General features: G+C 39.3%; 1 protein-coding gene across 2 annotated transcripts in view; it reads right to left on the bottom strand.

The window, feature by feature from the left end:
• ece2b (endothelin converting enzyme 2b) overlaps positions 1 to 23,167 on the bottom strand; it is a 70,270-nt gene that overhangs the window by 25,477 nt on the left and 21,626 nt on the right. For both annotated transcript variants that reach the window (XM_056262579.1, XM_056262580.1), the window contains 3 exons: positions 13,965 to 14,051; positions 10,476 to 10,620; positions 7,809 to 8,024 (listed from right to left, as the gene is read on the bottom strand). In XM_056262579.1, the coding sequence (XP_056118554.1) occupies positions 7,809 to 8,024; positions 10,476 to 10,620; positions 13,965 to 14,051 (448 nt within the window). The remainder of the gene's footprint in view (positions 1 to 7,808; positions 8,025 to 10,475; positions 10,621 to 13,964; positions 14,052 to 23,167) is intronic.

The raw sequence follows: 23,167 nt of genomic DNA, 5'->3' as shown, positions 1-23,167 counted from the left end.
TCGTCGCTTGATAAACTTATAGTTGAGCCACTGTAGTCACTTGGACTATTTAAACATTTTCTTCAATGACTTTCTGGGCCGTCAAGTTTCACTCCCTTAGGAAGCCTATGTAGCAGTGATCCAGCTCTCAAATTTAAAGGAACACTCCGACTTTTTGGGACTTTAGCCTATTCACCCTATCCCCCAGAGTTAGATAAGTCCATACATACCTTTTTCATCTCCGTGCGTGCTGTAACTCTGTCTGACGCACCCACCGCTAGCCTAGCTTAGCACAAAGACTGGATGTAAATGGTTGCAGCTAGCATACTAATCCAAATAAGTGACAAAATAACGCAAACATTTTCCTATTTACATGTTGTGATTTGTATAGTCACGGAGTGTAAAAATAACAAGGTCATATGAGACACAGACATATTTTAACCGTATAAATACTGGGAACTATATTCTCTGAAGGCGAAGCACTGCTACTTGGGCGGAGTGATAACCGCAGCACCTGAGACGCGCCGTGGTGAGGAGCAGAGAGTTCGTTCAGAGTTTGGGTACGGCGCGTCTCAGGTGCTGCGGTTATCACTCCGCCCAAGTAGCAGTGCTTGGCCTTCAGAGAATATAGTTCCCAGTATTTATACGGTTAAAATATGTCTGTGTCTCATGTGACTTAGTTTTTTGTACACTCTGTGACTATACAAATCACAACATGTAAATAGAAAAATGTGTGCGTTATTTTGTCACTTATTTGGATTAGTATGCTAGCTGCAACCATTTACATCCAGTCTTTGTGCTAAGCTAGGCTAGCGGTGGGTGCGTCAGATAGAGTTACAGCACGCACGGAGATGAAAAAGGTATGTATGGACTTATCTAACTCTGGGGGATAAGGTGAATAGGCTAAAGTCCCAAAAAGTCGGAGTGTTCCTTTAATCAAAAATATCTTCATTTGTGTTCCGAAGATGAACGAAGGTCTTACGGGGTTTGAACAACATGAGGGTGAGTAATTAATGACTTAATTTTCATTTTTGGGTGAACTATCCCTTTAATGTCATGTGGTGTAACCATTAAGTAAAAAGTAATACAAAAATTCGGAAACACTTTATTTTGAAGGTCCCTTTTGAACATCCTGTTGACTATAAGTAACTTTGCAACTACATGTCAACTAACTCTCATTAGAGTATTAGTAGACTGTCTGCTTAATATCTGCCAACTCTTTATTGTGATGCTCCTCCAACAGACATTCTACTGACTATAAGTAACTTTGCAACTACATGTCAACTTATTCTATCCCTAACCCTACCAGTCTACTAATACTCTACTAACACTCTAGTGAGAGTTAGTAGAGATGTAGGTGCAACGTTACTTATAGTCCACTGAATGTGTTAAAGGGACCATCCAAATAAAGTGAAACCAAAAATTCTTGCACCATAAAAACATGCAAGTGTATAGAACCTAAGCATTATTTTCAGAAAAAGTTTTTATTTTATTTTTATTTTTTTATTGCTAATTCATCAATGTTTTGGGGGAGCATCACCAAGTGACAATCAAAACTTTAACATGTCTTATAAAAAGGTCAAAATATTTTAATATTTTATAAGACTTACTGACCTTAACATATACCCTGTCATACCAGGGTTCTTCTCATGATATCATTTCCTTGTTCTCTGCATGCTTCTTACATGACATGACTTGGCAGACAACCGTTTATGACAAAATTGCTTCACTGCTTATATTCATTATAGAAGATGTGTAATTGTATGTAAGCATTCCATTATTCATGAATTGTATAAAACAAAATGGATCTGGACCAAAAAGTAATCTAATATAATGTTGCAATTTCATTTTGTGTTTCTAGTGGCACATAAATTATACACTTTATCTTTAAACATTTCAACCAAACAAGGAACACACAGAGGTGTGAACAAACAGATAAAGGCACCCAAATGATGAGACGCAAACATACATGCAACCACCCACTCCTGAGCACACAATTATGCTTGTCATCGTGATCTTTGATTGGTGCTCTTAGTTGTTGTCATGGTAATACACCTCACACGTCTTAGGAGGAGGAATAATTCACTCTGCTCTTTGTGTTTTTATACACATCTGTGTTGTGCGAAAGAGAGATGGCGTAATTAATCTACAACATGATCGTTCAAGCGAACAATCCCTAAACCACCACTTACAGTAGTTTCACATTCCCCTCTATCCTTGCTCATTTTTCTTTTCTGTAGTATTTTCTCCACCTAACAGCGCAATTACATTAAGAAACAGGAGGCAGGAATATTCAAGTAATAAATTCTCAGGGGAACAGTGGCAGTCCAATTACCGGTCAGCAGGTCTAGTCTAGAGAGAGGACACACGGTGAGAAAGGAATGGGCTTTGGCAGGACTCGCTGCTCGTCTAGCAGAATTCAGAGCTGATCTCATTTTTAGTTCCAGATTTTGCTTGTGTTTGTTTGTGTTCGCTGGGCAAAAGGTGACCATCGACCAGGCGCATTGGCACAAAGAGCTAATTTGTCTTTTTCAGAGTTTCTCCGTGTGAGGGCAAAGCGTACCGCTTACAAGCACATAATCTGACTTCACAACTCCCCGTTTTTGTTTTTGTTGAATTAATTTCCCTTTCCAGCACTCAATTTGGAGTATCATCTATCATTGTCATTATTTCTATTTCAGTCACACAACTATTGTGCCCATATCTGTGGTAAATATTACTGCAGTGTTGAAAAAAACAGTGTCGAAACATTTCTCCCATTACACAGTACATCACCCAGTCCATAATTTAATATGCAGATATTATTGCAACATAATAAATATCTTCAAAAACTACAATATAATAGTCATGATCAAATATTTATTGTATTGTTTCATTTCAAATTATATTTGTATTTAAAGTAATTTATGCAAAAGCTCTGGGGTGTAAACAAGAATTTATTTTTATGACTTGGACCAGTAAGTAGTCGCCTAGCAACCACACCCTAGTAAGACCCTACAAAACACCTTATGCCGGGGACACACTTAACGACTGTAATTTGATTTAATTTTGAGTCAGAGACAGTTGCATTCAAGCTGTGCTTAAAATCTACTCCAGTCGTTGGGAACAAGTGTGTTCAGTTCAGTATTAGAATGTTTCAGTGAGTAGTTAAGTGTGTCCCCGGCATTATTATTAGGCTGCATAGATAATAATCTATGCAACCGGGAACCTGGAACACTTCCTATAACACCTGATGTACACGTTACATCATAAAATGAATGGCATTAACGCTAATCTTAGTCTTCTGTTTATTCAGAGGTTAACTGTAATCAGCCGGACCCAGGCCGTATCCAGATCAGATGGTGGACCTGTGCCTAGACACGACCACAACGCATCCCTGAAGTGTCAGCAGAGGTTGTGTCAATTACTCTCTCCTGTGAAGGCCTCATCGACACGACAGACATCGGCACTGATCCTCAACAAACCCGTCTCCATACCGGCGTGATGACTCCAATCTTCAACCAGATGAACTGGATAATATTCTGATTGTTCCAATCCAATCTGACTTCTGACCTGTAATTCTGCCTGAATCATAATCATACACTGTTCGTTTGTTCGTTGGCCAGAGGAGAACTGGCCCCGACTGAGTCTGGTTTCTCACAAGGTTTTTTTCTCCATTCTGTCACCTGACGGAGGTTTGGTTCCTTGCCACTGTCGCCTTTGTCGCCATTGGCTTTTGGCTTGCTTAGTTGGGGACATTTAATTTAATATTCAACAATATTATTGATCTGCTGCATTGACACCATTATATGAAAACTGAACTGAGCTGGACGATGACATCACGATTTTCTCCAGAGTGGCTATAGGCCTATATATATATAAATTAACTAAATTAATAACTTTTTTTTTTTTTTTTTTTTACAACAAAATGAATCATCACTGAACTTACTTAAGCTGCACTGTGACGCTATTTTCCACTGGAAACAAACTGTGTTGCATTATTTTCCTGTTTTCTATGTAAAGCTGCTTTGAAACAATCTGTATTGTAAAAAGGGCTATATAAATAAAGGTGACTTGACTTGACATTAGCAAACCACCAAGCAATGCTCTAGTCTAGAAACTATCCATACAACCCTAGCAAACCTCCAGCAATACCCTGGAAACCACACAGAACATCCTGGTAACCACCTAGCAATGCTCTGGTAACCAACCTTGAACACCCTAGTGACAACCTAGAAATGACGTGGCAACAACCCAGACCACCCAAGCAACTACTTACCAACACATTGGCAACCACCTAAAACACCCTAGTAACCACCCAACAACAACCCGCTTCCAACCAGAATACCCTAGCATACACCCAGCAGCAACCCAGAATACCATGGCAACCACCTAGCAATCCTCTGCTAACCAACGTTGAACACCCTAGCAGCCACTTAGCAATACACTGGCAACCACCTACAGTGGAACATCCTAGTAACCACCTAGCAGTAACCCAGCAACTAATCAGAACATTCCATCAAACACAACAGCAACCACATGGCAATTTCCTGGCAACCACCCATAACCCCATAGAAAACACCTAGCAACAATCAAACAATCACCCAGAACACCCTGCCAACCCCTTAGCAACACCCTGGTAACAACCTTGAACACCCTAGAAACCCATTAGCAACATCCTGACAGGATCATTTATCATTTTTGCAATACAGAAGCCCTGGAGTGTGATGTCATGTACTGTTACCCATACTCATAGTGGGGCCATATTAAGATCCAGTGTGAGTTTATCCCACCACTCCTTCTTCTCAGCCTTTTCTTCCTTTCTGTTTTCCTATTCCCTCTCTCTCTCTCTCTCTCTCTCTCTCTCTCTCTCTCTCTCTCTCTCTCTCTCTCTCTCTCTCTCTCTCTCTCTCTCTCTCTCTCTCTGCAGGGGGCTGCACCAGTTCTCTGACGCAGGTCATTAGGGAATACTCTTCATTTACTGTTCACTGGAGCGTTGTGTTCACTTCAGCATGCAGAGGTGTTCACTGGCCCAATTGCACACACCACAAAGAACCACAAAAGACGTATAACATATCTAAGAGTAATTTGAGATCAAAAATATGTTCATGTAAGGCGAGTGTTATTAAATGTGCAGAAGGGTGAGAGGGTGCCTGTGGGTGTGATGCAACATGCAGTGTCAATGTGATGGAGTGTCATCAGAGCAAAACGGCTACAGGGACCCCAGTGTGAGAGCGCATTCATTAGACAGAGAGAGAGAGCTTGATCACAGCCAGTGCATTACAACTGGTTATTAAATAGTCTGATAGACCAACAATTAGAGAGAGGGATGGAGCAATGCGTTTAAACACAAAAGAAATTACATTAGCATTCCTGTGCAGAACTCTAGAGCTCGCAAGGCAGCAAATAAGTAAACCCGAGAGTTCAATAAACAGTTTGCTGAAAAATGAAAAGTTGCATTCAGATATACATAGTGGGAATTAGAGGGAAAGAGAGATTGATGAGACATCCAAAATATGGTTGATTTTCCTAATTAGTGTTGTTTGCTAAGAAAAACATCAATACTACTATTTATCATACTTAGAGTTAGAATTAGGTTTGTACAATACAGTATGTAACAAATGCTTAGGTTATGTAAAGTCACATGGCTTGAGGAGAGATGTTCGTACTTTTCTAAAGGCCCCAACTCACTACAAGATAATCGGGCCGATTTTGGGCCCAATTCTCCCCTTCCGACAATCCAGGGTGAAGTGCCAATTATCTTGATGGTTCTATCAGATTTAACTGTGGTGTGAGGTGTGTTAAGGGTGATTGAATCTGCTTGGAAGAATGTCGGGGCCGCTCCAATCTCAAATCATAAATATTCAACATGATCAGAAATCCTGTTGTGTGGAGGGAACCCGAGGACAAATGCGCGCACACTCTGTAGATTATCACGTGGAATGAAACAATAGCAAATCAGAAAGCGAGCTGACTTAAGATAAAAGCATAACACAACTTTATTTAAAACTTTTTTCTTTTTTTCTGCAATCTTTCTGTAAAAGGCAGACAGTCCAAACATTATTATCACCATTTCTTTACTGCAAGAGATTTTGTGTTGTGAATGGAATCTGTTAGTGTGTGTTGTGCTTTCCTGGTCACATCGCGGCACTCTACACACTATAGGAACAAAACTGTTAAAGGAGCTGTATGTAAGATTGTGGCCAAAACTAGTACTGCAATCACTGTCAAATTACTGTAGAGTGGTGTATCCCCTCCCCCTCCTCCCTGACTCGAGGTTGCCAGATCAGCTGCAGGATCCAGCAGGAACGTGACGAGCTGCAGCTGTGGTAACTAGAGCAGAGCTGGCAACCCGGATGCTGCAACACTACTGACTTCGTGATTGGTAGATAGGTGGAGGGTGGAGCATCAGACCAAAACACAACATGACAACATCAACATCAGTTGAGGGCTGCAACTTCACTTTTTAAATGACAATATCCTGGCCGGACTACTGTTGTCAGTGAAATAAGTATTTGAAATGTACATGATTTCTTAATGTCTAGTGACATTTCAGGGCCATTTTATGATTAATTGAAATACATTTCTTACATACAGCTCCTTTAAATCTATTATTTTCATGTTTCATTATTTTTATCGTCATGTTTGTGGTCTCTCACATTTAGAAAATCTGATAAGACTGATAAGACTTTTTAATCTATTAGTGTGGGCCAACCTTAAGAGATCAGACCTATGTTTTTTCTTTTCTTTTACATGATGACAATAAACGGGTGAAAGAGTTCCCTCAGACTTCCATCAAAGGAAGGACATCAGTGGGTAGACTCTTTTGATATTTTAAATAACCACCTAGCAACCACCAAGAACACCAGAGCAAACCACCTGACAATAGCCTAGCAACCATCTTGAAACACCATAGCTACCGCCCAAAACAAGCTAGCAAATCACTTGCAGTACCAGACAACTACTGAGAATATTCCAGCAACCATTTAGAAATGCCCTGGCAATCATCATAAACTGAAGCAACCACCTAGCAACACCTTGGCAACCGCCCTCCAAACACCATAGCAAATGACCCAGCAACCTACCCTAACAACCTTTTAGCAATGCCCTGGCAACTATCAGGAACAGCATAGCAACCCCTTAGCAACACCCTGCTAATCAACGAGAGCTGTGTACTGCAGTACTCTGGAAATCACCCAAGCAAATGACCAATTACAACAATTACAGAACAGCCTAACAACCACAGAGTAATACCGTGGCAACCACCTAGCAACATCCCAGCAACCCCTCAGAACATTCTAGCAACCACCTAGCAACACCCTGGGAAACATTCAGAACACATGCATTGCATTTTACCTAGTCTACAAGTACAAGTCAATGGCATCATCACTGCCAGTTTGAATAGATGTTTTTAAATCTTTAACTGTAAATTTCTTGAAAAAAGTATAACCAGTGAAAGGCCTTGCAAGCAATACTGTAAATCCACGTGAGGATGAATAATGGAGGGATTTAAAGTTACAGAAACAGAGAATGAGTGCAGAAAGTCATTGTCCCTAATCGAACAATCAGACAGGGATGGCTGCACTCAGAGAAAACAAGAAATCAGGTCACAGAGCAGGAATCGATGAAAGTTTCTACAATAAAAAAAACAACCCAAGTACAGAGAACTGAGGTGTAAAACTCTTCAAAACGCATGAATGCAGCTGTTTTCTATCGGAAAATCAAGTAAATCATTGAGATGTCTTTCTAAATATATTCCATTTTGTGAACACTGAGAAAGATGTACTGAGCAAATCCCATCCTACAAAAAGGACAAGCGCGTGCGTGTGTGTGTGTTTTCCGGCACTTACCCAGCAGGTGTTTGAGCACAGCCTGGTTCTGGTCCCAGATGCTGTTAAATGTGCTCCAGCGGGAGCGGCCATCTGGCAGGGGGTTTTTGCGGACCCATCCTCCACAGGCGTACTGGTAAAAATCCTGACATGGGTCGACGGAGCGGTCCAGAGCTTCCACGATCTTACTGGCCACGGTTACACACGCCTCCGTTAGACAGATACTACGGGCTGGATCTGGGGGTTAGAAACAACAAGAAATAGTTTAAAGGGATAGGTCACTTTGAAATTAATTTTTGGTATGTTTTAGCTTACCTCAAGGGCATCCAAGATGTAGGTGTCTTTGTTTCCGCAGTAGTTTCAATTTGGATATTTTTAGGCCAAACCGTTCTTGTCTGTCAGTCATATAATGCAGGTCTATGGTCACCACCTCAAAGAGCATGCACAGAGAAGTCCAAATTAAACATGATTTAATGACTCGTAAATGTAAGTACACATTGATGGCCTAAGGCACAAACGAGTGGTTTGTGTGAGAAAACAAACAGTATTTATATCGTTTTTACCTCTTGTAAACACAGCCACGTCCAAGTGATCTGACGGCGCCGGCGCTTCGGTCTTTTCCGGAAAGCGCCGGAAGTGATCTCTTGCGCGTGTACGTCACTCATTGTTTACACAGAACTGGCTAATTAAAATGGTACTAATTTGCGCTTATCCGGGATGTTTAAACCGTCGTAAAAGAAAACAATTAAAAAAAAAAAAATTGTATGAGTGACGTAGATGCGCGAGAGATCACTTCCGGCGCTTTCCGGTACTTGCCGGAAAAGACCGAAGCGCCGGCGCCCTCAGATCACTTGGACCTGGCTGTGTTTACAAGAGGTAAAAACGATATAAATACTGTTCGTTTTCTCACACAAACCGCTCGTTTCGTGTCTTAGGCCATCAATGTGTACTTACATTTACGAGTCATTAAATCATGTTTAATTTGGACTTCTCTGTGCATGCTCTTTGAGGTGGTGACCATAGACCTGCATTATATGACTGACAGACAAGAACGGTTTGACCTAAAAATATCCAAATTGAAACTACCGCGGAAACAAAGACACCTACATCTTGGATGCCCTTGAGGTAAGCTAAAACATACCAAACATTTATTTCAAAGTGAACTATCCCTTTAAACTCCCATAATGTGACATAAAACTGAATGTTAAAAGTTATACAAGAAGGGCATTGATTTTAACCATTGGGATTTCATTGGATTGTGAATGATAATATTTTAATTATTTTATTATAGTAATAATATTAAGACCTGTTCATCCCAACACAAATGTTTGTCACAAAAGGTATGTTTTTCCCATACCATTTGCCCAAGTTGCAATGAAGTCAAAGGCTGTGTCTGAAATCGCCCCCTATTCCCTATCTGAGGGGAAAGCCATTTATAGTGGTGTCCGAAACCATATTGGACATTATCCAGTGCACTCATTCAATCCCACAATGCACCACAATAACGAGTGTACAACCGATGTACGCACAATGGCTAGAGAATACCCATAATGCACTGTGAGTGTCGGCGACCGTAGCTGAATCATCCATCTATCCATTTTCCAAACCGCTGGTCCAGAGTAATATTTTTATTGATTATTAAATTGTTTTATTAAGGTTTATACATGCTAGTTTCCATGACATGACATAAATCCTTTCATAACTACTGAAACAACCAGTTTGCTAAGTTTCAAATGATTATTAAACAGCAAGCACACACTATGCAAAAGCGGCAGCCCTTCCGGCTCACTCAGTGTCCGAATTCACTCACTCGCTTTCATTCACTCCTTCAAGTGCACTGTATTAGTGGAGTAATGTAGTCAATAGTGAAGGGCGATTTTGAACACAGCCCTAGTTAGATTATCATGTCTTGACAGACGCATTAACAGTGTTTCATTACTTGAAATGTTTATGGCACCAAATGTTCACACCGAACATTCATCTTGATTTGAACAGGACTTTAGTCATAGGAAATAATTTTTTGATGATGACATTTTTGGAATTCACCAAAACAGATATTCATTAAATTATTAAATTACACTCTAAAAAAATGCTGGGTTGTTTCAACCCAACTTTGGGTCAAATGTGGACAAACCCAGCCGTTGGGTTAATTTTTTAATTAAAATTTTAACCCAACGTTCGGGTTTGTCCATATTTGCCCTAAAATTGGGTTAAAACAACCCAGCATTTGTTAGAGTGTACAGTATGTTTCTAAAAGAAATATATCCAAACAAGTTTGAAACAAATGTGAGTAAGTAATAATGAAAGATTTTTGGGTGAACTACCCCTTTAAGTATCTATAAGGGGATGTTCCTACACTCTAAAAAATGCTGGGTTGGTTTAACCCAATTTTGGGTCAAATATGGACAAACCCAGCCGTTGGGTTACATTTTTAAATTGCATTTTTAATCCAACGTTTGGGTTTGTCCATATTTGACCCAAAATTGACCCAAAAGAGTGTAGTCAAATTGATCACGTAAATCTGGGAAATGATTTACTAAATATATATACTAAACTGATGTCATAAAAGCATGCCTGCTTTATATAAATCAGTGTTACATGGCACCATATTTATCAGTAAGTTATTGTACATTACACACATTTTACTGTGCGTGCGTGCATGTGTGTGTGTGTGTGTGTGTGTGTTACCTCCGTTATAGCGGACTCCCAGTGTGATCGCACAGCCAAATAGTGCTAGAAGTGAAGTGAGAAGCAGACCGGCCAAAACCACCTCCAGCTGAGTCCTCCTGCCCAGTGGACCAAACAACTGAACACCACCCTTACGGAAACCCACCTAAAAGAGGGTCAAATATTGATCATAAGAGTCTTTTTAAGTTCGATTTTTTTAAATTGTTACTATTTGCTGGTTAACATACCAAACTCTCCAAAAATGTTGGATAATCTTATGCATTTATTTGATAGAGTTTCCGTAATACCATGCTTTTTGGATATGTACCACGTTAGTGCAATTCTCTTTGGCATTTTATGTTATGTAAATACCGAACATGGTAGTCATTAAGTGCCATGATAGTGAAGGCACCATTACCAGCTGAAACCATCACTTCAACACCACAGTACATTTCTGTGAGAATAAAATGTTCAATGTAAAAAAAAGACAAATTGTGTCATTGCAGTTCTCCTGAAATGGCCACTGACTAATACTAATCTCATTCTTCCTTTCTTTCCCTTACAATAAAAAATATTCTCATACAAATATTCCCAAAGAAGAAGTCTCCTTTTTCTGTAGAAACTCTAGGAACATCACGTACGGATATTTTTTTTAAATTATTTTTTCAAGAAATACTGCACATCTCTTCATCATTCATCATTCAGCACCCAAAGAACATAAAACAAGTTGCCTGGGGGATACCATATCAAACGCATGCTTCATATCATGGCTTGAACAGAAAGCCATTAGAAGAGGTATCACATTTCCTGCTTGACATAAAAGTGAGCAGCAAATGAAAGGGGCCACATAAATCGCTTTGAATTCATATCAAATGTCACTCATAATCCTTTGAAGTAAATTCCCTGGATATCTGACCTGCTGTTTTCATCACTTAAAAGTTATCGCTAATGCAAATGTCTGCATGAGAAATAATGCTTATTTTTATGAAACTGTTATCCATGATCTCTTTCCAATTACATATTAGTCCACCATTTGATCATTTTAAAAGGTTTTATGGGTTTTGAGACCATTACTCATACCTGGATAATTGTTCAGATTTATTTTGCCTTTCTATAAAAATACAAAAAAGAAGAATATCCTTATCCACAAGATGTTTGCCCATTTAGCCATGAGTCATAATGTAATAATCACCAAGCCATGTACTGTATTGTCCAGACTACTAAACTGTTTTTCTACTGTATGTTTATGACTTCTTATATTAATGACTTCAATATAATTGGCTAATCTTAACATACTGAAATACTGTTGATCCTCAGGACATGCTGAACACAGTAAATAATATTCCCTTTACACACTGTGCATGGGTAGATTCTGCATGGTGACTTTTAGGGAAGCAGTATCTAAGCAATATCAGCTAACCACTGAAGTACCTCAAGGTTCGGTGCTTGGCCCCTTCCTGTTCTCAAAATATTCACAATACATGAGATCTACACACTTACAGTAAAAAATAAAAGTTATTTATTGGCATTGATGGTTCAGTGAAGAACATTTAACATCCATAGAACCTTTCCAAAGCACAAACGATATTTATAGTTAACAAATCAACTATAAATTCTTAATATGTTAACAAATTAAGAAACAAAAAAGTTCTTAAAAGAACGGTTACTAAAAGTTTATTTGGGGAACCCAAAACAGTTTGTTTTGTAACGGTTAGTAAGGAGTGTATTTTCCTATGTTTTATGTATCTGGTGTTCCTACAGTGTCTGTGTGTATTTCGGCTTGCCTCGATAACTCAGCATAGAAAAAATAACTTCACCACCAACTCATTACAGTGTTTCTTTCCTGCTAGCCCAGCAATTCACCACAACATGACTGTCAGCATGATTTTTCAGCGGTAAAAGCATCCCAAGTCAGCCAGGAAACAGCTGAACTTCCAGCCCGTTCTCATCCTTTGGCGTCATACATGTGACGCTTTGTACATTTCGTTGAAATCTTACGCACATGGCATCCTTTAGCTAGCCTGGGAAAACCCAGACAACTTCCGGCAAATTTAGATTTGCTCTGAAAGTTAGTCTGGCAAAGAGCTCATTCAAACTCCGAAATCGCGGCACCAATCAGAAACGTTGGGGCGGGCTTTACACGATGAGGACAGCGCTGGGATTTTGAAGCAGATTTTGTAGCCTACATTACAAAGATGGATGCCGCCGTCGAACATCACTCGTTTGAATCAGCTATCGCGTCTGTTTTAAGCGATTTGAACGTTTCCCTTTTGTTAAAAACCGAGCAAAGAACAACACTCGGAGATGTTTCTGCTGCTCTGCATACGTCATCTCCTTCATCGATCTGATTGGGTTTAGGTCTATCCCATAGACTGTAAAAAATATGGACAAAGCGTCTGTGACGTCACCCATAGACTTCCTGAAGAACGGTTTTGAGGCTGTTATGGGGGGTATGGGCGGTGCCATCTTGGAAAATCTTACGATATTTCAAATACAAATGTTCAGAAAGGATACAGAGGTGGTATGATGTGTTGTGTCAGATCATGGCCGAGACGTCAAATTTCAGGAATTCCACTCGGCGCAGCCCGTTATCAGCTGTCAATCACGCGCTAATTTGTCATACATTTTATATCTAAATACGATCTAAACTACCGAGTTAGAAAAAAATTCACCCCCCTCACAGTTGTCAGGCACTCGGAACCTATCGAAAAATACAATAAAAGTCCATGGGACCAACTTGTAAAAACATGAATTTATGCTGTCAAAACTGACATTTTAACATGCGGGTCTATGGAGATTTGCTCCCTTTTGGGACCTCCCTCTAGCGGATTTTCGATGTATTGCAGTTTTTCGCACTTCCGGGTAGGCTTCATTTTTCAGATTAGAGTGTTGCCGCTTGGTCTATCCGCGACGTCCGTTGGTGAAGCCCCTCTGGAAATGATTTGTCTATGACGCTTTGCCAGACCATAACTCAGTTACAACTGAGAATGGTCTGGTTTTAACCAGGCTATCCTTTAGCATCAATATGAGACTCAGAACCCAAGGCGTCATACAGGTGACGCTCGTCTAAATCCGACGCACATGGCATCGTTTAGCATGAATATGAGACGCAGATCTCAAGGCGTCATAACCGTACCCTACCCCAGACCTAAACCTACCCATAACAGTGCGTGTTATATTGACGCTAAAGGATGCCATGTGCGTAAGATTTCGACGAAATGTCATATGGCGTCACCTATATGACGCCAAAGGATGAGACTGCGTTGGAACTTCACAGAGAACATCACAACTACCCAGCGATTCACTATTCTCTCTTTTGCCGTGTTTTAGCGTCATTTCTGATCTTCTACTTTTCATGGGAATTGTGCAACAGTAATACTTCTCATATTTTCTGTAAAAACTAACAGCTTAAATGGTTGCTTTATTTATTTGTATGTGGCATCGGATAAAAAAAGTCTGAAAGAAAAAACATAAAATGCTCATCCACACTGAGCCCTGACCCAAACTCACCTCCACACTGTCAGGAGAGATGGCTCCATCAGCAGGGATGTCTGTCCCGTCCTCCTCCTCAAACGTCGCACGCTTGTAGTTAGACATCTGGAAGGGAGAGACAAAGTATGTATAAATGTGTTGAAATATTACCATGGTTAGCAATTAAGGTCAATTTACAGCAAACATGAAAAAAAGAAGATCAGATGTGATGTGAACAGCAGCAGACAGGGAAAGTTAAAATACTCCTTTTCGCAACAACCAGGCACTGGTAGAACAGGAAGAAATGTGTGATTTATATGTTGAGATTTTTCACACAGCCACTTTTGAGAAAGATGCAACATGAAATCCAAACTGACCCTATATTTACTTTCTTTATATTTGTTCCAACAGAATCTACAGAACAAAATTTAAAGGCCTTGAGTCTGAAGGCAAGAGAGTGTGAAATGGAGATGAATGTTGGGTTGGGAGGTATCCCTTGTTTCCTCACCCCCGTCTTGGACATATTGGACAGGAATTTATACAAACACACATTTGCACACACACAAACACAACTCCCACTGTTCACAATTGAAGAGGTGGCTAATCTACACACAAAGGTTGCACTTTGCTGCATTAGTCTCAGTGTTATAAGCATTACCCTGCAGAGAACAGAAACTCTTAGTTAAATGTAACCTTATTCATGCTGTCTATTGATATCTCACTGCCGGCACTGACAGCCATGAAGACTGCAGACGCACTGGCCTAAAGCAAAAACTCCCACCCAGCTTTCTCTACAAGAGCAGACTAAACAAGACAGCTAGAGAATCTCTCTCACACACATTGACTTAATGAGGGCATACCTCTACCTTTCATATACATATAAAAATATATATTTCATTAATGTTTTATATTAAATGCTACTGAATAATCCAAAACCTGACCCTTTGTGCATTTCTAGAATAACACATTTTGTTTGTTTTATGAATTGCTTTATCAACTGAAGATGTCCATGGAGGTTTGGCAAATTTATATACGTAACTTCTGGAGACACATTTGTACCCATAGGAAAACTGTATTGCTCAAAGTTTGCTCTTTGGAGACTTAATGGAGTTCTCAATCGTTACATTTAAGTGTCAACTTTAAAAGAAACAATGCGAGACTATTGTATTTTTCTCAGGAGGAAATCTCAATGGTGATACTGGTTTGTATTTTTCATTCCTATGGATATTGTTGCAAATGAAACACACGAAACTTACATTAAATGAACACATTTTATGCCATTTTTCACTCAAGGAGTCAATATAAAAAACAAAATATGGTCACACTTTACAATAAGGTTCGTTAGTTAACATTAGTTAACTAAATTAGTTAACATGAACTAATAATGAACTGCACGTATACAGCATTTATTAATCTTTGTTAATGTTAATTTCCACATTTACTAAAACTATATTCAAATCTTGTTAACATTAGTTAATGCACTGTGGACTAACATGAACAAACAATGAACAGCTGTATTTTTATTAACTAACATTAACAAAGATTAACAAATACAGTAACAAATGTATTGCTCATGGTTAGTTCATAATACATTAAGTAATGTTAACGAATGAACCTTATTGTAAAGTGTTTCCCTATCGAAGTATATCAGTAGAATTTGAACAGACAAGAGAAAAAAAAGATTTCTTTCTAAGGCCAACATATTTTAACACACTTTACATCTGCTAAAAGCCCTCGTCTAAAAGCACAGATGATTGTATTGAAGGTTTTGCACACACACACAGACACACACACCAGAGCAAGTAAGACACAAGAAAGCAATTGGAGCCCTTTGCAACATGCTTTAAAGTTCAACCGGAACGCCACACTCAATCATCTTGGCTGTTAGTGTCTAAGTTAAATAAATGTTGCATCTTCACAGCCAGATTTGGAGTTTCAGTAAGCTATTCCTCAATGGGCTTTTACAGGAAACCGTAAATGATATTACAAAGACGAAAACACTGACTCATGGACATGGTGATGTGAAACAAATGCATGCACACATGCTAAGCCTACACAAACATGCATCTTGATCTGCTAATGACTGGCTTGATAGTTTCGCATCATTTTTTCCCCCATAAGAGGTCAATTGACACTTTAGTTGTTTGTCATAAGTTCCCATACTACTTTGCAATGCAATGACCGTGGTTTGGGAGATGGATGCCGTTTTAAGAAGTCATATCCACAAGAACTCCCTCCTGAGGACATGATTCCTGGGTGAATGCTTCTTAGGCTACGTCTACATTCATCTGAATACATTTGAAAACAGTTCATACTAGTGTTTTCAAGAGTTTCCCAAAAGTTTCTCATCAAAACTCAAAAAAATATTTTACTGCACATGCGTAAAACATAATAAAAGCTCACAGAGATGCTTGCTGTTATTCTTACATGATCATTAGGGTGGTGATGGCGCAGTGGATAAGACACATGCCTTTGGTGTGAGAGACCCGGGTTTGAATCCACTGCGAGACACCAATGTGTCCCTGAGCAAGACACTTAACCCCTAGTTGCTCCAGAGGCGTGCGACCCCTGACATATATAGCAATTGTAAGTTGCTTTGGATAAAAGCGTCAGCTAAATGTAAATGTAAATTTCATTAGCAGAATATCCCACGAATTACTGGAAAGTCCAAGTTGCACTCAGTCGCCAATCCCATACAGTCTAAACCGCGACTGCCCTCATGTTTTGCCACAGGACTGTAATTGCGAGGACATTTTCTGCCATCTTTGGAGTAATGTAATATGAAGATTGATACATCATTTATGTTTAACACTGAAGAGTGAAAAGCACATAGCAAACACATGCCGGTTTAAGATATCTATGGGCACAATGCGTGTCACATGACTAAACATCATGTGGCATTCTTTTCAAGTACCTTGGTTTTCTCAGTCTACACAACAAGTTTTCAAATGTATCCAAAAACACCATCTCAGTGTGAACTGAGAAGCCAAAATGAGTGTAGACATAGCCTTAGAGGAAGGAAAAACAATGTTGGACACCTTGGTGTGGAAACTACCCATGCATACTAGTACTGAAGTTCTTCTTTGAACTCCAGCTGACACATTCATGACGTGGAGTCATGTGAAATTCAGTATTTTAGTCTCTAAGGCTATGTTGGGAATAGCATAACTATATATATTTGACATTTTATTGGCAAAATGTTCTGAACCTATACACACTGCATACTGTATCCCCCAACAATGCAATGCAATACACCTGACCGTTAATTTCCATTGTGATGAATAATCTAGAACAGGGGTTGGCATGAGATAATCACTGGCATGTAAACAACTGCGAGAGAGGAGTTTGTTCTACTTTGTTTGCTGCTCATTAAAGAAATTACCGCTATCAATGTTGGAGATTTTCAACTCAGTATACAGAATCCTTCACATTCCACACACAAATCCCAATGACGGCCGTGTGTGAACTACAACATTCTGTGGAGTTCAGTAGGGTCGCACTGGAGATCTGTTATTCAAAGTCTTACACCACAATGATGCACCAAAAAACGGAAACGTTTTTCCTTCATGTTTTTCGCATACAGGCGGCAACGTTGGCAAAACGCTCTCTTGTTCACACGGATCCGTGAAAACGACTAAAGCCCAGTGGTTGCCAATTTCACTTTGTAAAGAAACACTACTTGCCTATAGACTGAACAGGTAAAACACATGCGCATAATGCCATTGTTTTCAAAAACTGAATTTTTTTTCAAAAGCTTGCGTTTTGAGGCCCCCAAAACACTGTTGTTGAGTAAATGAACGTTCAAAACTCATAAAAGGTGTTCTGTGTTTAGTTGAAAACGGTGTCATGTAACCTACTGTATACACTGCATACTGTCCAGCCCCTCATTTAAAATATACAAACTTTTACCCCTGGTAAAAGACAAGACACAGACAAGGCTTAAGCTATTCCCAGACTAAAATGCATGTTTAAGCTGTTTCAACTGAAAGCAACTTGTACTAACATATCTTAAAATATGTCAGTGCCATTGTTTTGTCTCAAGATGCACATTAGTTATGTTTTTTTTCTTCTAAGGCACGTTTATAGAAGCTATATTTCCTAACTGCACTAAGACCTAATCCTGGCTTAATCTAAGCCCTGTCTGTGAAACCAGGCCTTAGGGTTTTGAAAAGTTTAAACCCCTTTTTATGAAGGAAAAAAAGGAATGGGAAAAGTTGTGATTTATCATGTTATTCTGGGGCAACATGGATCATCAGGTTTCAACTATGACATTTGTTACACCACCCATCATCCCTAACATCCTTAAACCAGCCTAAGATGATTTATTGGCGTGTTTTTATGACTAAACATCATGTGGCATCTTTTTCAAGTACTTTGGTTTTCACAGTCTACACTACAAGTTTTCAAATGTATCCAAAAACACCATCTCGGTGTGAACGTAAGGCCAGAATTTGTGTAGACATAGCCTTAGAGGAAGGGAAAACAATGTTGGACACCTTGGTGTGGAAACTACCCATGCATACTAGTACTGAAGTTCTTCTTTGAACTCCAGCTGACACATTCATGACGTGGAGTCATGTGAAATTCAGTATTTTAGTCTCTAAGGCTATGTTGGGAATAGCATAACTACTAACTAGGCTATATATATTTGACATTTTATTGGCAAAATGTACTGAACCTACTGGATACACTGCATACTGGCTTAATCTAAGCCCGGTGTGTGAAACCAAACAAGGCCTTAGGGTTTTGAAAAGTTTAAACCCGTTTTTATGAAAAAAAAGGAATGGGAAAAGTTGTGATTTATCATGTCATATGATATCATATCATGGGGCAACATGGATCAGGTTTCAACTGACATTTGTTACACCACCCATCATCCCTAACAGCCTTAAACCAGCCTAAGATGAATTATTGGCGTGTTTTTTATATATTTTATTTAAATATGGTCTGTCAGCCTATTCAACCTAGTAATAGCTGATCTACCAGCTTGACCAACTGAAAATTGTGCAAAATCCATCTAAAACCAGCCAACAGACCCGCCAGACCCAGCTGGAAGAGAAGCTAAGACCTGACAATCAGCTTAAGCTGGTTTAAGATATCAAACATCAGGGATATATTAGCATCTCTTTCTTGACTCATTATTTGACTGGACAGCCAGAAGTTAAAATTACAGTCAAAATGCAAAATAATCAGAAGAAGATAGCAGGATGTGGCATTAAACATGCAAAGCATGTGCAGTACAAAGTGCAGTTTTGCACAGTATATTCCATACTGAACAGAGCCATAGTCTTATATAATAACATATACAGAACGTCACCAACATTATACAGCAGCCCAGACAAAACCATTGATGGACTTACCGTTCATCAACGCAGAGTAAGACACACCAGCAATGCAAAAGCAGAAGTGAACTGGTGCCACTGCTGTGGAAGGACTGGAATAAACCATCGACTGGAGAATGGGGGGGGAGGAAAGCCAATGTTTTGTTAACATGACCCAGAAAGGGCAGGTCGCTACCGTGGGAGAGGGAAAGCTGCTGGGAATGAGGAACAGATAAACCTCACTTCCGAAAAGGAGACTCCTACCTCGGCTACACGGGTAACAGTGAAACACACGCATATGGGGAAGTTGTTAAAAAGTCACTGAAGTTACAGTAAACAGCAGTTGTGGACCGAACCACTGATGGATGTTGTGAGGATATGGGATAATGTGGGATGGTAACCATGTGAAACCAGACGCCAAACATCTGCATTTGTTTCTGATGCATTGGCACGAAGAAACTTCTTGTTATTGAACAATAAGTTAAAAAGACTGAGGAAATATGGAATTGCTCAACGCGTCCGACGACTTGAATGCACATCATGTCATATTTATGACTTTTCAGGAGGGCTTGAAAGTGGCATAACACACATTGCTACAATGACATGCTAAAATCTGGCCAAATATTCCTCTTCATCTGTTCCATGTCCCACTCGTCTAATCATACGGGCTAATGTGGGTTCAGGTTGGGTTTAAGTTTAGGTTCAGGGTTAGTACCTAGTTAGTACCCAGTTATTGTAATTGCTATAAGTACATGGTATGTACATGGGGAACAGGACTGTAAAATAATGTGCTACCATAATAAACTCTTCATAAATATCTTATCATTTTGTGGAAGTTGTATCAGATGACATTTTACAACCTGAAAAAGACAGTCATAAAAAATTCAGAGACCAGAGATATATACACTCACCTAAAGGATTATTAGGAACACCTGCTCAATTTCTCATTAATGCAATTATCTAATCAACCAATCACATGGCAGTTGCTTCAATGCATTTAGGGGTGTGGTCCTGGTCAAGACAATCTCCTGAACTCCAAACTGAATGTCTGAATGGGAAAGAAAGGTGATTTAGGCAATTTTGAGCGTGGCATGGTTGTTGGTGCCAGACGGGCCGGTCTGAGTATTTCTCAATCTGCTCAGTTACTGGGATTTTCACGCACAACCATTTCTAGGGTTTACAAAGAATGGTGTGAAAAGGGAGAAACATCCAGTATGCGGCAGTCCTGTGGGCGAAAATGCCTTGTTGATGCTAGAGGTCAGAGAAGAATGGGCCGACTGATTCAAGCTGATAGACGAGCAACTTTGACTGAAATAACCACTCGTTACAACCGAGGTATGCAGCAAAGCATTTGTGAAGCCACAACACGCACAACCTTGAGGCGGATGGGCTACAACAGCAGAAGACCCCACCGGGTACCACTCATCTCCACTACAAATAGGAAAAAGAGGCTACAATTTACAAGAGTTGGACTGGAAAAATGTTGCCTGGTCTGATGAGTCTCGATTTCTGTTGAGACATTCAGATGGTAGAGTCAGAATTTGGCGTAAACAGAATGAGAACATGGATCCATCATGCTTTGTTACCACTGTGCAGGCTGGTGGTGGTGGTGTAATGGTGTGGGGGATGTTTTCTTGGCACACTTTAGGCCCCTTAGTGCCAATTGGGCATCGTTTAAATGCCACGGCCTACCTGAGCATTGTTTCTGACCATGTCCATCCCTTTATGGCCACCATGTACCCATCCTCTGATGGCTACTTCCAGCAGGATATAACAGGATTGCACCATGTCACAAAGCTTGAATCATTTCAAATTGGTTTCTTGAACATGACAATGAGTTCACTGTACTAAAATGGCCCCCATAGTCACCAGATCTCAACCCAATAGAGCATCTTTGGGATGTGGTGGAACGGGAGCTTCGTGCCCTGGATGTGCATCCCACAAATCTCCATCAACTGCAAGATGCTATCCTATTAATATGGGCCAACATTTCTAAAGAATGCTTTCAGCACCTTGTTGAATCAATGCCACGTAGAATTAAGGCAGTTCTGAAGGCGAAAGGAGGTCAAACACAGTATTAGTATGGTGTTCCTAATAATCCTTTAGGTGAGTGTATATACACACACAAACTTCTATGTTAGCTGAGATTAATCACAATTAATTGCGATTAATCGATTTCACAGCAATAGTTTTAAGTAATTTTGTTATGTGCTTTTTTTTTTTTTTTTTTACGTTTATATTTAGCTTTATTTTAGCGGTTTAGTTAGTTAGTACTCCAATTTAAACCTTTCATTTAATATCTATATATTTTATTTTATTTCAGCACTATTTCATTTAACAAAAATGTTTTAGTTTTAGTTAACACTCACAACACTGCGTCACTGCGTTTTTTATCAATTGTACAGTTTATGTATTTTTTAATAAATTAACAAATTCAGACAAAACAACAGAGGTGAAACAAACCAACAACACTGAGGGACTCAAAACCTGCCTTGTCACGTGTGTATATGTGTGGAAGATACGGTGATGGCTCAAAGGTCAAAGCTCTGTTTAAAAGCCATCACACACTGATCTCACTGCCCATCCCATCGCCATGGCAACAAAGCGTCCATCAAGTGAACTATCACTAATTAAATCAATATGTTCTATATCCTTTCACGGGCTGTTTGACTGTATAAAGAACTCTCCAATCAGAAGCCTTAAGCACGAACAGCTGTGAGGTCGTGTGGGGTCACCGGGACTCAAAGAGCGAGAGGCCATTTGCGCACCATCACAAGGAAACACAATGACACACAAACAATAAACAGCAATATGGAGATAATAATAGAGAACACTTATAGTACATGCACATTGAGGTCATGAAACAAGCTATAATTGTTATTTACGAAGGCCTTTTTAAAGCCTTGACGCAATGGAGGAAAAGTGAAGGTCTCTCTACGTCAGCCATGATACTTTTAAAGGTGAACATGATATATTATCTAAACATATTCCAGTGTTATGAAACAGAGGCTGGGGTTTATATTCAAGGTCCTTGAATAATTCAATCCGACATCAAAGCTGGTTCCAATTTCACATGTGAAATAAATCTGCATGTGCTCAGATATCACTAAAACAGGTGCCTTTTAGTGAAAATATATATAATAATTTAATTTAATTTTAATATAATTAAAAAATGATATTAAAAATTAAAAAATTAAATCAATCCATTTAAAATGTATATAATATAAACAATCCAAGTACATTTAGGCATCACAAGATTATAATGTATTTTATGAAAAAGGGATATTCATTTAAATATTTGCTAAAGACTACATTTCACAGTAATATACGTAAATAAATATAAAAAATATAAAAACATACATTATAAAAAATATATAATATTAAAACAACCAATTAGAGACTTACCTTTACAGAAAATTCTGATGTTAATGTTTATCATATTTTAAAGTCACCATGTTATCAAAATTGACAATTCTTATTTTTTATGGAATAATGCAGTAATTATTATAAATTATTTATCTGTGCACATCAATATTTTTGTGCCCTCATAACCTTTAATCAAAATAACTTCCCCTCCCTCCTCTATGATGCGTTTACTGGCGTGAGGGCGGGGCAACCTGTCACTCACATGAGAATCCACCAATAGCAAACCACTGTCAGGGTTCTGTCTGTGTTATCTTTGTTTCATGTCTCTATGTGTGTGTGTTGTGTGTCAGCACATGGCTTTGTCTTTGTTTGTGTTTGCCATGTGCTGCTCTTCTTCCGCCTCCTTGTTTCCCGTTACAACGCTGGACTGTGTTCCTGCCTGTGTTTTGTCTTTATTAATAAATATCACTCCCCGCTCATTCTGTGCCTGGGTCCTCCCTTCTCTAACAACCACAACCATACAATCAAATCCCCATGAACAAAAACTAGTCCCAC

Source organism: Rhinichthys klamathensis, unplaced genomic scaffold (assembly GCF_029890125.1).
Source record: "Rhinichthys klamathensis goyatoka isolate OS25496 unplaced genomic scaffold, OSU_Roscu_1.1 h1tg000194l_1, whole genome shotgun sequence".
NCBI classification, from domain to species: domain Eukaryota; kingdom Metazoa; phylum Chordata; class Actinopteri; order Cypriniformes; family Leuciscidae; genus Rhinichthys; species Rhinichthys klamathensis.
Note: the sequence above shows the minus strand (reverse complement) of the source record. Positions and strands in the feature narration are given on the sequence as shown.